This window comes from Urocitellus parryii, chromosome 4, assembly GCF_045843805.1.
Source record: "Urocitellus parryii isolate mUroPar1 chromosome 4, mUroPar1.hap1, whole genome shotgun sequence".
In the NCBI taxonomy this organism is placed as follows: Eukaryota; Metazoa; Chordata; class Mammalia; order Rodentia; family Sciuridae; genus Urocitellus; species Urocitellus parryii.
In genome coordinates this window covers 112,578,587-112,592,559 of record NC_135534.1, presented here as the reverse complement: position 1 = coordinate 112,592,559, position 13,973 = coordinate 112,578,587, and the positions used below count along the sequence as shown (strand labels likewise).

The 13,973-nt window shown below is 43.4% G+C and overlaps 1 protein-coding gene across 1 annotated transcript in view; it reads left to right on the top strand.

The window, feature by feature from the left end:
• Positions 1–2,559, top strand: part of Fez1 (fasciculation and elongation protein zeta 1) — a 43,716-nt gene extending 41,157 nt beyond the window's left edge. Inside the window, exons 9-10 of the mRNA XM_026404574.2 lie at positions 80–145; positions 2,227–2,559. Of these exons, the coding sequence (XP_026260359.1) occupies positions 80–145; positions 2,227–2,243 (83 nt within the window). The 3' untranslated portion in view covers positions 2,244–2,559. The remainder of the gene's footprint in view (positions 1–79; positions 146–2,226) is intronic.
• The last annotated feature ends 11,414 nt before the right edge of the window (positions 2,560–13,973 follow it).

The window sequence follows — 13,973 nt, the reverse complement described above, 5'->3', positions numbered from 1 at the left end:
CTCGGGAGTTTTTTGGCCCTAGAAGTGAGCTTCCTGCATGATGGGGTCTTGGCTCATCTCTCTCCCTTTCCTTCCCTAGTTCTCTTTGCCATGAAGGAGGATAATGAGAAGGTGCCTACTTTGCTAACGGACTACATTTTAAAAGGTAAGAGCAGCTGTAGGCCTCCTGAGGCAGAAGTGGTCCCTGGGGACTCCTGCTCCAGCTGTGGAAGCCACTCTGAAGCCCTTCCAGAGCATTCACACCTGACCCAACTGGGCAGGGAGGTGGGACAGGGAAACCGGGTGAACATGTGTGAAACCTCCACAATAATGGGTGTTGCTAGGAGGAGCCCCGAGGAGGAGATTGCATCTCCCCAAGTCACCAGTGTGACTCCACACCAACAAGGGAGTCAATGTGAAAGTCTCATGTAGTTTGGACTATGTGGTAATTAGGTTGGAAAAACAGAGCCTGAAAATAATCTAAAACTTTTTAAGTATTTGAAAGGAAAATGAAGTCATAACATGAAATCATATTTTTAATATTTTTATATATATATATATATATTTTTTTTTTTTTTTTGTCGTGCTGGAGACCAAACTCAGGGCTTCATACATGCAAGTCAGGCCATCTACCATTCAGCTGCACTTCCAGCTTCCACAACTTCTTTTTATTCCTTTCTTTTATTTATTTTTTTTAAAATTTATTTTTTTAGTTGGATACAGTACCTTTATTTTGTTTACTTATTTTTATGCGGTGCTGAGAATCAAACCCAGGGCCTTGCACATGCTAGGCTAGTGCACTCCTGCTGAGCCACAACCCCAGCCCCTTCCTTTTATTATGGAAACTCTCAACCCATATGATAGTAGAGTGAATGGTGCTTACTATCCAGCTTCAGCCATCATTAACTCATTAACTTTTATTTCTTTATACCCTACCCAACTTCTCCCTTTCTATATTATTTTAAAGCAAATCTCTGTTATCATATTCTTTCATCCATAAATATTTCAGTATGCATTTCTAAAAGATAAGAAGGACTTTTTAGAAAAACATAGCCATTACACCAACATTAAAGCATTTTCTTAATTTTACATTTCTTGGTATCATTTATAATTCAGTCAGTGTTCAGATTACCCTGACTCTCCAATATAATATTGTTCAGTTTATCTGTTCAAATCAGGATCCAATGAAGGCCAATGCATTGTGTTATTTATTTATTTAATGGCATCTGGGCTTCAACCCAGGGCCTTGAGCACACTAGGCAAATACTCTTCCACTGAGCTACACTACCAGCCCTATTGCTTTTTGATATTTCCTAGGTTTCTTTTAATATACATAGGTTCCCCCTTTCCTTCCTCTCTTTCATTCCTTGAAATGTATTTGTTGGAGAAATTAATTGTTGTTGTTGTTTTTTTTTTGCTGTTTTTTTTTTTTTTTGTCCCACAGAACTTCCTCACCCAAGATTTTTTCATCCCTCAGCTAAGTTACTGTGTTCTTCCCTCTCCTTTAATTCCTGTGAACTGATAGAATGAGAGGCTTGAAGACTTCCATCACAGTCAAATATTGTCTGGTGTCTTTCTTTTTGTGATATTAATAGTGTCTAGATCCATTATTTTATTAGCTTTTGCTCTATGTGCACACAAACCTTTTTATGGTTTCACATGGTTTGGAGAATTCATAGTTTCAAAATCCTGGGCTACACTGCTACTGTTAGGATCAGAGAGATTAATCTTAAATTTCAGTAGGAAGGACTTAGGTTAAATATTAGGAAGAACTTGTGGCTCTTAACTATTTTAAAAGCAAATTTCTCAAAAGAAATGTGTAGAAATGGATGATACAAATTTTGTGGTCTGAGAGCTAGATTTTACCATTCACCATCCCTAGAACTGTCAATGAATTTCTAAAAGTAGTGAATGTGAGCACATTCTACTTGCTTCCTAACAACCCTGTTGGTTAGGCACAGGTACATTCTACTGTACATATTTGAAACAAACATGAGTTAGGTGAAGTCATTTCTCTAAGGTCATAGACTGAATAATGGCAGATCCATGATTTGAACCCAGGCAGATGGGCCCTGGAGAGTACATGCTTAATCAGTCCACCTACCACCCACCCATCATTGTCTCTTCTCATTCCTTAAGGAAGAACACATGACTACAATTGTTGCCTGGTTCTTAGGGGTTATCTTCTGCTCAGAACCTGGTGTGACCACCACGGTACTTGATCTCTCGCCTCTCCTCTCGTTTCAGTGCTCTGTCCTACCTAACCTTGCCTTTGGAGCAGCCTGGTTGCAGGAGGTCACTGAGCAAGAGTCATCCCATCACGGGGACTGCATGACACCACGTAACCTCCGACGTGTATTTAAACGTGTATAGCTTAACCTGGATTAAACATGAGCAATTGCGCGGGTCCTTTGCCGTTGGCTTCTAGTGCTAGCAATCATTGGATGCATGATAGGGGCGCAGGGCCGGTGATGTCGCCTCCTCTCCGCCTATGTCAGGGAAGGCAGAAGCTCTCACCGCTCATTATGTAGTCTGGCTCCAGCCCTCAAAAACAGCTTATACTCTAAGACTAATTTTGAAATAAACCTTCATTTAATTAATATTCTTTATGTGCTTTGCAATATGGTGTCCATCAACTCTCTGTTTCAAACCTTTTATAGGAAGGATATGTAGCTACCTTTACATGCTGACCTGTGGCTCGTGGCTGTTTGTATAGTGTTTATGGACCAGGACAATGCTCTGTGGGTTGTATATAAGGTACAGACAGAAGAAAGAGGCCATCAACAGACTCCTAAGATTTTGCTGTGTGGCCATATTAAAGGGACTATATGTTGTAGAAATTAGCTGGCCAAAGGGGGCATCAGACCAGTGGGGGGAGAGAGAAGAGCTCAAGGAGGAGCCAGGCAACTGCAGTGTCTCCTGTCGGGGTAGCTACATTGGCTCCTGGAGGTCTTGGGGTTCTGGGGTTGGAGGGACATAGGAAATTGTGGCTTCTCTTCTTTTGCCCCCACCCCAGGGAACAGCATCCCAGGACTTTGCACATCGTCCCTGCTCATCCTGCAGCCCTGAGGTCTGGTTGCTCTGATTCTACATGCAGTCTCTGGCATCAGTAGCAAGCAGCTGCTGGGCATGTTGGCACACACCTGTAATCCCAGCGATGTGGGAGGCTGAGGCAGGAGGGTTACAAGTTCAGGCCAGTCTCAGCATCTTAGCAAGAATCTATCTCAAAATAAAAAATAAAAAGGGATGGGTAAAGTGCTCCGGGGTTCAATCTTGAGCAAAACAAAACAAAAGAACACGCAGCTTCTAACCATGACTAAGCAGCTGTCAAATGCTGTTCTCCGGTCCCAGGTATGGGCTCTACTTCACCACAACCTGAATTCCTTTGGTCTTCCTTTTCTGGGTTGGATGTTGTTAACTCTGCCAATTCTATACTCCCTCTCTTAAAATAAAAACAAACAAACAAACAAAAAAATACCTTTATGGGATACTTGCTATGTGCTTGCCACTGGCCTTATCACTTTCTACACACTGTCCTCACATCACAGCAACCCTATGTACAAGTAATTACTAGTTTTATTGTGATTTTCCAGGTGAAACCAAGAAGCAGAAGTCTGCAGCAGCTGGCCCAGGGCTGTTTAGGAAGTGATGGAGACAAACTAGCACTTAGGTCTCTTATCCAATTAGGAGTGTAGGGTTTGCTTTAACTAAGCATGTCACGCGGAGAGCCATACTTTACTATGTTAACTACTCCACAGAAGACCACAGGGTTGACATAGGTGACAGTAGAAGACATTCTGGGTGCTTTGCTTCTCACTTCCTGGGCCTCTGCTTGTCTAAAAGAAGACCAGTAGATCATCTTGCCTGGGGCAGGGGATAGGGACTTAACCCTACCAGGGAAACAACCCACTGTCTGCAGCTCTAATTCAAGCATTTACAGACAGCAGAGGTCCTCAGAGAGACACCCGGCAGTTGTTATACAATCAGGAATGATGAGGACAGGGGAAAGCCAGGAAAGAGAATTAGGCTCACCTGTTAATCACATTGTCTGCAATGTCCTTGGGTTAAGTATTGAGAGTCAAAACTCCATCAATTTTGAAAACCTAGAGCAGAGATTTTCAAGACTTGATTGAAAATACTAACCACAAGGGTCCTATTAAAAGCAGATTCTGACTGGGTTGGTCTGGGATGTGGCCTGGGATTTTTCATTTATAACAAGCTGCTAGGTGAGGACCATACAGCTGGGCACCATGCTTGGAGTAGCAAGGATAGAGGGAAAGGTCATGCAAAACCATGAGGAATGGATGTCATAGACCCTCTACACTTCCAACATGGACAAAAGGCAACAGAAAGAGGAGCTGCTCTTCTCCCCTTCCCCACTCACCTCCTCCTGGAAAGAATGTGTCCCTGACACTTGTGATGTATTTTTTACTACCAGCAGCTTTGATTAGTTTGTCTCTGCTGCTTCACACACCTGCTGGCAGGATAAATTGGGGGGAAAAGGAGTGGCTGACCCAGATCTGACAAATCCAAAGCTCTTAGGGACTCACTGCTTCCCTTTTGCTGAGACTAATGAAAAACCCCACAGCTGGCAAAGTGTCAAACTTGTTAATGACCTCACACCACCAGTGGCCTTTAGCATTTTTATCTTTAGTGCCAATGAGTTGCAGAATCAAAGTCATCCATATTTGTCAAAGAACTAATATTTATATTAGTTTATGACCCCAAGAATTTGCATGTATGCCTCATGGTCCCTTCCCCGGTTCTCATAATTCCTGATTGTATAACAACAGGGAAGGGTTCTAAGGGGGAACTAACAAGGGGGGACATTTACAGGTCCAGTCAGTTAGCTGCAAAACTCTAGTCTGATCTAGTATGTCTGCACTCAAGGAGGAGTATTGCAGGCCCAAGGTCTGTAGGGAGCCCCCTTGTAGGTAGGATGGAGACCTTTCTGGCACTAGTAGGTCCATTACTGAGGTGTGGTTTTATTGAAGGATTTTGCAAACTAGTCTAGTCCCAGTTAGAAAATTCTACTAGATCAAGTCCCAGTTAGAAAATTCTACTGCAGAGCTAGAGGCTACTCTTGATTTATGTAGAGTTGAAGCAGTGATCATGGGGGACAGACCATTTTCCAAATAGAATAGTCCATGTTCTCTGTCCTCCCAGGTGTATTTGAGGATGGGAGACAGATGTAATTCCTTGGAAAGAGAACTTCAAGGTAAGGTTTTTGTGCCCTCAAAGTTTGAAGGACAAATTGGGTTTTTTAAATTATAGAAGCCATTTCATACTCATCAGAATATCACTGGAGTGGTCAGAGAAGAAGAAAGAGATGGAGACTCTCAAGTATTAGGCACAATCCTTTAGTTGCCTTTGTATTTTTGGTGCTAAGAATTGAACCAGGTCTTCATGCATGCTAAGCATGTGTTTTACCATTGAGCTACACTCCAGCCACTACCCAGTTTTAGCATGTCTTATGCCCTCATGGCCTTGACTGAGGCCATTCCTGAGCATTGTTGAGCACCCACTCAGTCTAGGCACTCCCACCATAGCCGGGTCACTGAGGGCATCATGGCTTGACACCAGAGGTCAAAAGCAGGTAGTATCTCAGAATGCCCAAGTTTCCTTGCAGCAGAAGCAAGAAGTGGAGAGAGACAGGCTGTTTTCACAGAAAGCAGGAGAGGTGACTCATCACCTCACCACCAGCCAGCCTCCGTGATTAGTATGCACAGAGAGAGGGGTAATTAAATGTTACCCTTGGAGAAGAGGCACTCCCTTTCTTGATGGCGCCAGATTATTTATTTCCTTGAGAGGGTGAAAGAAAAGGCGTTTGGATTCCTGTCTGAGCCTGAGGTTCGCTCTCCTCCTTTCATTAGGGAGTGGAAGCACAGGTCACTCTGCTGACCCGAAAGGTTCTTTAGCTTCTTAATGCCTTTCTTCTAAAAGAACAATGAGCCACCTTAGCCCACAGCCCAACAGCCCCACAACCCGCCCAAGCCCTCATGCATATTCATCCTGCTTCAAAGAGCACAGCGTGGAATATGCAAATTAGCCAGGCAGGAGCTGGTTGGCATTTTGATAATAGCTTTGTCTGAGAAAACCCCAGGGACACGTGCACGTCTAGTTTCTTTCTCTTTTTCGCTCTGTGTCTCTTTCTCCTCCCTGTGTCCTGCTCTTGACTCTTCCACTCTCAACCTGCCAGAGAACAGGGAAATGAACCAAAGAAATAAGTTAGTGGAGGAGCCAGATGTCTAAATTCCAGTCCAGTGTATTTCCACTTCATCCTCTCTCCTCCCTCCTCTTCCAACAGAATCATTTGATTTTCCCCACCAGTGTTGCCAAGATCTGACAATGACCCAGAGCTCCAGCCTGTCCTCTGCTCTCTGTTGACTCCTGCCTCTTGTCTGGGCACACATTCTATGACATCTCTCCCAGAGATGAGCTCTCTGCCCTTTGCCATCACTCTATCTTCCAACCTGGTTTTGCGCTTGCTCTCAGCAGTCAGACCTCAAACTCTAAGGACTGGCCTTGCTCTCTGAGCAAGAAGGGAAGGAACTGCTTACTTGCACAGGCCAGAGGGGAAAGAAGGCTTGAATGTGAGTTGTCATCACTGACAGATCACTAGGACTCAAGCATTCCTGACACTTGAAAGCTAAACCATACCTGTACCCCATCAGTCACAGCACAAGTGACCTCGCTATTGCCCACTCTTTTATCCCAGGCAGCAGTTTCTTCCTCCAAAGACCTGATTCCTTACCCGCTCCTGTAGCAGAACTCCTTGGAAAACATGTAGAGCAATGCCCTAAATTCAGAGGATATGGTCCTGCCCACTTCTCTACAGGGGAGAAGCCCTGCTGTGCAGGAAGCAGGCTGAGGTTGGAGCCCACATCTTTGAATCTGTTTCATTAGGAACCCGAGAAGGGAAATGTGAAGGCAGGTGCAGGGATGCTGGTATCTCCTGGCATTTCAGAGACAAAGGATTCTCTTCCCTTCACTCTGAAGGCCCTGGGACAGCCAAGGCTTAGGGAGGTAGATTATCTATTCAAGGAGTGTAGATTTGGGAATTGGGTTCAAATCTCAGCTGTACATATTATGGAACTATTTTTTTTTTCTTGGTCGTGTTGGGGATTGAACCCAGGGTCTCACACATGCTAAGCATATGCTCTACCACTGAGTGACACTCCCAGGCCAAACGAAATAATTTTTGAAAAAATTACTTAATTCTTAATTTCTCTTAGCCTCACCTTCCTCATTTTAAAAATGAAGCTATTAGCCAGGCACTGTGGTGCATGCCTGTAATCCCAGCGGCTGGGGCAGGAGGATTGCGAGTCTAAAGCCAGTCTCAGCAATCTAGAGAGGCCCTAAGCAACTCAGTGAGACCCTGTCGCTAAATAAAATACAAAAAAGAACTGGGGATGTGGCTCAGTGTTTAAGTACTCCTATACTGGTTCAATCTTCAGTACACCCTGCCCCCTAAAAAATAATGGAGCTACTGATATTATTAACAATACTAGAAATTCTTCCAGAGTTGTCTTGAAGAACCTTTAGCGTCTAGCACATATGCTAAGTGTCAATGAAGCATGACTTATTCTTACTAGAAAACATTAAGGAACAAGGAGAAAGGGTTGGACCCTGTGGCCGCTCTAGCAGTGGGTGCCTGGCCACTTTTATAATCCATGGTATACAGGAGGCCAGAAAACAAAGAAAAACAAAACAAGACAGGTGCAGCCTGTCTAAATCAGCCTTTTGCCTACTTTTTACCCTTATCAGATCTGGCTCAGTGTTAGCCCAGGGAGCCCCAGGGTGCTCCTTCTAGAGCCAGTGGCCTCCAGGATTCCTGCATAAGGAGACAAAGCAGGGAGGCAGGAGCTGGATCTTATGCTGATTCCTCAGCAGTTTCACTCAAAGTTGGTGGAGGAGGGATGGTGTAAAAAATTTATTTTTGAGCTTAGAGAATCGTTTTTTCCTTTCACTGGCAAGGAGACAGATAGAGGGGGGACAGAAGAGGAAACACACAGGCCACACCAGAATCACTCAAGGAAGCTGATCCAGGTTTATGATAAGATGGGACAGGTGGGAGCAAGAGGATTAATTCAAGAGACTTTAAAAAGGCTCTGCAGATTTCCTGCAGGGCTGTTCTTACATATTACATGAGCGCCAGAGACCACAAGTAGCAGTCTTCAGGGTGCTACCTATGCCCTCTGTCTCCAGCAGGCAGAGCTCAGATCACGGGCAGATGTCAGAGGGATTGTTCGGCTCTGTGTAATAAGTTGGCCTTCTTGGCCCTAGAAGGCAGTGGGCAGTGTGAGGTAAAGAGAGGTGGCAATCCATAGGGTGCTGGGGCTGAAATTCCTATGTTCTGTGGGCAAGTTGGTTATTGACCTAACATACCCTCTTCAGGATGAGAAAATGATGTTCTTTTCACCCTGTAGGTTTGGATTCTCATTGAGATGCAAACACAACCAGAAGGGACAATACTGAAAGCATCGGGAATTTTCAGCTCAGAGCAACTAAACCGTAGATCATTTTGTGAAATCAAGTTCAGTTAAGATAGGGGTTCAGAATCTCTGGGGTGCTATTAAAAAAAAAAGGGCCTACCTTGTTCTGACCCTTCAACATTATGATTTAGTAGGCTGAGAATGGAACTTGGGAACTTGGAATCCCAAAATGCCTGTTCAGCAATTCTAAGATGCACCCGACCTGAGAATCCCTGGGATGAGGGTTGGAGTGGAAACAAAGAGGCCAATAGGTTGGGAAGATTCCATCACAGAAAGAGTACATCTATTTCACCTCCTTCCGAAAGGTGGCCCCATGTGGATACAAAGTTCTACCCACATGGGGTATGGTTCAGTGCTAGAGCACTTGCCTAGCATGCATGAGGCCCTGGGTTGGATCCCTAGAACTTGGGGGGGGGGGGGCAAGAAGTGTGAGGCCTTTTGGAAGCTGGGCAGTGGTTCAAACTCAGTGGGAGTGGGCAGCTGTCCAGGAAGAGGAGCCAGGTAGGAACTGGAACCTGCTGAACTGACCACCATGGAACTGGAGTTTTGTGGTTGATACTACAGGAAACTCAGCATTTCTCTCCTCTAATCCCCTCAATGTACAAGTGAGGAAAGGTGGTTAAGATGGTTTAGATGTTCCCTGTGTTGCGTAAGTAGAAGTTGTTGGCAGAATCTTGACCAAATCCAAGGGAACCCAACATGCTTTCTTCCCAAAGGAAAGGAATCATGGGTGGGTCTGGCCTTAAATGAGTTTGTTATAATAAAAATTTTGCAAAACAATGACACAAACAACCACCCAGAAATTCAATAGAAATAACAGGTGAATGTGAGATACAGACACCCGAAGTGAGTTCTCTGAATAATAACATGAAAAAAAAATTGGAAAATGAAAGGTATAATGAGATACACACAACTGAAGGGAATTGTCTTAAATGGCTGATTATAATGAGATGTACATAAATTGTAAGGCTTGTAATGAAATGAAAAAAAATCATATTCTTGCCTGATAAGATGGGGTGTAAGTCTACACCTGAAATAAGTCATCTCAGTGTGCTGCGTGTAATGAGATGCACATAATTTTAAAGAGTGTAATGAGATGAAAAATAAATCAAACACTTGTCTTAAAATGAAAGATGTACTAAGATGCACACACCTGAAGGGCATTGTCCTAAATGGGTTCAATTTAATGAGATGCATTTAATTTGCAAAGGGGATAAATGAGATTGGCCCAGAGAGAGGCTGAGAAATACAAAAGTATAAGATACACTTGAAAGTGGTATAATAAAACCTGCCTCATCTATGGAATGGAAATAAGATGCCAAAGTGGGAATGCACAGTATGATGCGATCAACATTCTGGCAGTCCTTGGTTCTCTATCCCTTGGCCTGTGATGCTTTGTAAAGTTGAATTGTCTTTGACCCTAGGTCGATGCCAGGTATAAAATAGGCACCTATGAAACTTCATTGAATGAATAACTGGCTCAGGCATTGTAGTCTACGTGGAAAAAGGAAGATATAAGGAGGAATCATATAGCAAGGAACTTCAAAAGGCAACGGAAAATAATTTTCTTTTCTTTTTTTTTTTTTTTAAAGAGAGAGTGAGAGAGGAGAGAGAGAGAGAGAGAGAGAGAGAGAGAGAGAGAGAGAACTTTTAATATTTATTTCTTAGTTCTCGGCGGACACAACATCTTTGTTGGTATGTGGTGCTGAGGATCGAACCCGGGCCGCACGCATGCCAGGCGAGCGCGCTACCGCTGAGCCACATCCCCAGCCCCGGAAAATAATTTTCTGTGAGCAATGTTCTTGGGAACAACACTGGTGATGGGACCTAATCTGCATAGATAAAAATCACCAAACTGGTGATTTTTAGTCTCCCAGGCTCTTGATTTCTTCTAGGGGTGAGATGGGCAGGTAACGTATGTGCATATAGTTGGATGGGAGACAGGTAGACTTTGCAACAGAAGGTAGGAATATCATTTCTACGATTATGTTGTCTCCAATATTTTGTTTCAAAGTCAGACTTCTCTTGGACTGTCTTCTTGTTATGGTTTGGACATAAAGTGTCTCCCCAAAGCTCCTGTTAATGTAGAAGGATTCCAGGTGAAATGATTATATTATAATAGCTGTAACCTAATTAGTAGATTAATCCATTCTATGGGTTAATAATTTGAATGAACTAAGTGGGTGGTAACTGTAGGCAAGTAGGGCATGGCTGGGGGGAGTAGGTCACTGGGGGCATTCCTTTGGGGTTTATACTTTGTCCCCAGTGCCCTCTCTCTGCTTCTTGGCTGCCATAAGCAGAGCAGCTTTTCTGTGCCATATCTTTGCACCATAATGTTCTGCCTCACTTGGGCCCAGAACAATGGAGTTGGACCACCACAGACTGAACCTCTGAAATCATGAGCCAAAATAAACTTTTCTTCTTCGAAGTTGTTCTTGTTGGGTATTTTAATTACAGTAACAAAAAACTGACTAACATACTTGTTTTCTCATTTTTTTAAAAATAATTTTTAGTTGTAGATAGACACAAAGCCTTTGTTTCATTTATTTATTTTTATGTGGTACTGAGGATCGAACCCAGTGCCTCACAAATGCTAGGCAAGCGCTCTAACACAGAGCTACAGCCCCAGCCTTGTTTTCTGATTCTTGATGAAGTAATAGGTTTAGAGAAATATGCCCCTTCTTAAAAACAACCACTTAGATATTTGAGGGGGAAAAAGACCCCTCTTTTTTAATTTTAAATTTAATTTTTTAATTAATTAACCAGCTAACCAAGTAGGGAGAGCCCCATAATAAATGGCAGCCTCAGTGTTGGGAAGACCACAGGGGATGATGAATGTCATAGCCTGGAGAATATGCCTTAGGGGGCAACTAATTATTCAACCACATTCCATTGTGACTGCATGGGAATATAGTTCCCCAGAGTGCCTGATTGCCTGATTTTTCAACAGAAATCAAGAATCTGATGTTTTTAACATGCAGTCTTCAAACCTTCAAATGTTGGTACAAAAATGTTAAAAACAACGTATGGTTCAGACAAAACATGTCTGCCAGCTAAATTTGACTTGAACATCATGCTTGACCTGAGACTCTCTTATCTGCAAATTTGAGTGAAGTTGGAGGTCACTAGGATGAGATCTGGTCCTAGTCATTACAGGAATACCACAAACAACTTCAGTTCCAAACTTCTTCCACTAGAATGTAAACTCCCTGAAGGCAAGAACTTTGATCACAGTTGTACCATCAGTGTGTAAAACAGTGACTGAGACAGAGTTGAACGTGTGTTAAATGAATGTTCAAGCCATGAGGAGTAAGAAGGAGAAGACTGCAGGATGATAGTCTTTGCCCTCAATGGGCTCCATACAAGGCAGCAGAGGGGCTCTTTGGTAGAAGATATATATAGCTCTGGTCATCCACTCCCATGAGCAGTTTCTCCAAAAGTTAAAGGTCTTTCCTGATGGACAGGGGTCAGGGGCAGAAATCAATCTGAACAGTTTCCAAGACACTAATACGGAGTTCCATTTGGGGCTGAAGGAACAGCCCCCCCCCCCCCACACACACACTGTCCCCCCCCCATCCTCTTTCATTACTACGGGGATTATGGGACATCTTCTTCTTGGGTTAGGTAGCATTTTAATCATGATGCAGAGACAGGGTTTGGTGCTTCTTCAAAACAAAATTACCCATGTCTCAAATGATTTAGAAAACCCTTTTTAGTTGGCAGCATGGTTGAAAAGATGGCAGAATGGGATAGAAAAACTTAGGAATGGAAGGAGAGGGAGAGGCAGGCCACTCTGTAATCCCTGGGGATAGTATTCCCTGAAGTGTTTTGCTGAATCCCTGTATAACTTGATATTACTTGAAATAAAGCAGGGACAGGGAGAAGATACATCTGGGGAACAGCTGAAACAAAGATAAATCGGTTTCTTTTCTCCAGAACTTTTGTAGAATCTTTACTATACTAATGTGCATTATTAAATTCTACTAGGAAAATATATTGTTCCTTAATAATACTAGGCTAATTTGACCATGGAATTTTTTTTTTCTTGGTAGCGTATCTTTTAATACATGTTCTTTGAAAATCACTGCTTTAAAAGACTGGTTTTACGGATGCTGGGAGGTGAGGTTCTAATGCATTATCTTTAATATCTTGATGTTCTTATCTGCCCACAGAGGGGCGCTTTGCTGAGTTTGGAGAACCCTGTCTAGGTGATAGGAGGGTAGGTTGGTGTTGCTGCTAGGCTCTGTGAGAACAGTTCCCCAAGGAACTTCCCAAAACTGCTTGGGGCCCTTTTGTGTGTATAACCATCCCCTTCACCATCCTTGGCCTGGCTCTAGGGGACCCCCAAGCATATGCACTCTGCAGCTTCATAAGTATGAACAAGAAACTCCCCTTCTGTTTCGAAGTAGATCGCCCTAGACATCTTAGTAAGAGTGCCTAGGCAAGGAGAACTCTAGTCTGAGATCGACTAGAAAACCTGCCTCTCACTTATGTGGGGAGAAGAGCTATCTCTGAACTTCTTTCCCCAGTGGATACAGCATAACAGGGAAGGTCCCCCGCCCCACATACACACACACAATTCAGAGGTTAAAGCTGTAGTCGAGACTGCATCTTCTTCCCGGTTCCTGGGACATTTCACCTGTGGGATAGGAAAAGGACATGCGAAGTTGCTGTGTGGTGCTGTGGTAGTACCAGCTCAAATGGTGAAAACTCTCAGGCCTAGGACTACAAAGTCCTTTGAGGGAGGTAGAGAGCAATGGAAAAGAAAGACCAAATTCAGAGCTTTCACTGCAGTGGGGGAAAATTGCCAGGAGAGGGCAGAATAGAGCTTTCTTCTGTCTTCTCTAATTTCTTTGTTTCAGAGCTAGACTCATACAAGGTAAGTGGGCCAGATTTGGCCACCTTTCTGCTCAGAGTGGTTAACTCAGGTCATCCAAAAAGCACTCTCCTTTGTCCTTTTCTGTGGGTAGTCTGCTCAGTAGGATTGATGCAGAGACCTCCAAATTCTTTCTGACTCTGGTTCCACTAAAGGAACAAGGGACCTTTATGGCAGCTACAGAAAAAGAGAATTGCGAACCAGAATTATGGTAGGTAATAAGATTTACTGAAAACTTCTCGGCCACATTCAGTACTGGTTTGGTGGATACATCAGAAGGAGGTTGCATAACATTAGGCAGGTGGAGGGGGCTGGAGGAAATGATGTGGGCACCTGTGTGTGGGTGTGCCTGTGTGGGGTGGGTGGGATGCTTATCAAAGTGGTAAGTGGAAGAGTGTGTGTGTGTGTTGTGTGTATGTAAGAAAAATGAACCAGAAGAGGAAATGTATTTTTATCCCACTGCACATTGCAAAAGTCTCACGCCAAAAAAGCTAGACTTTCCTCTACCTATGGCATCAAAAGGGAGTAAAAAATGATTGGATCACCCAGATTATAAATAAGGTTATTTGTTTCTCAAAAATCCCTATTAAAACATTAAATATCAGCTCTTTTTGGGGGAGAAA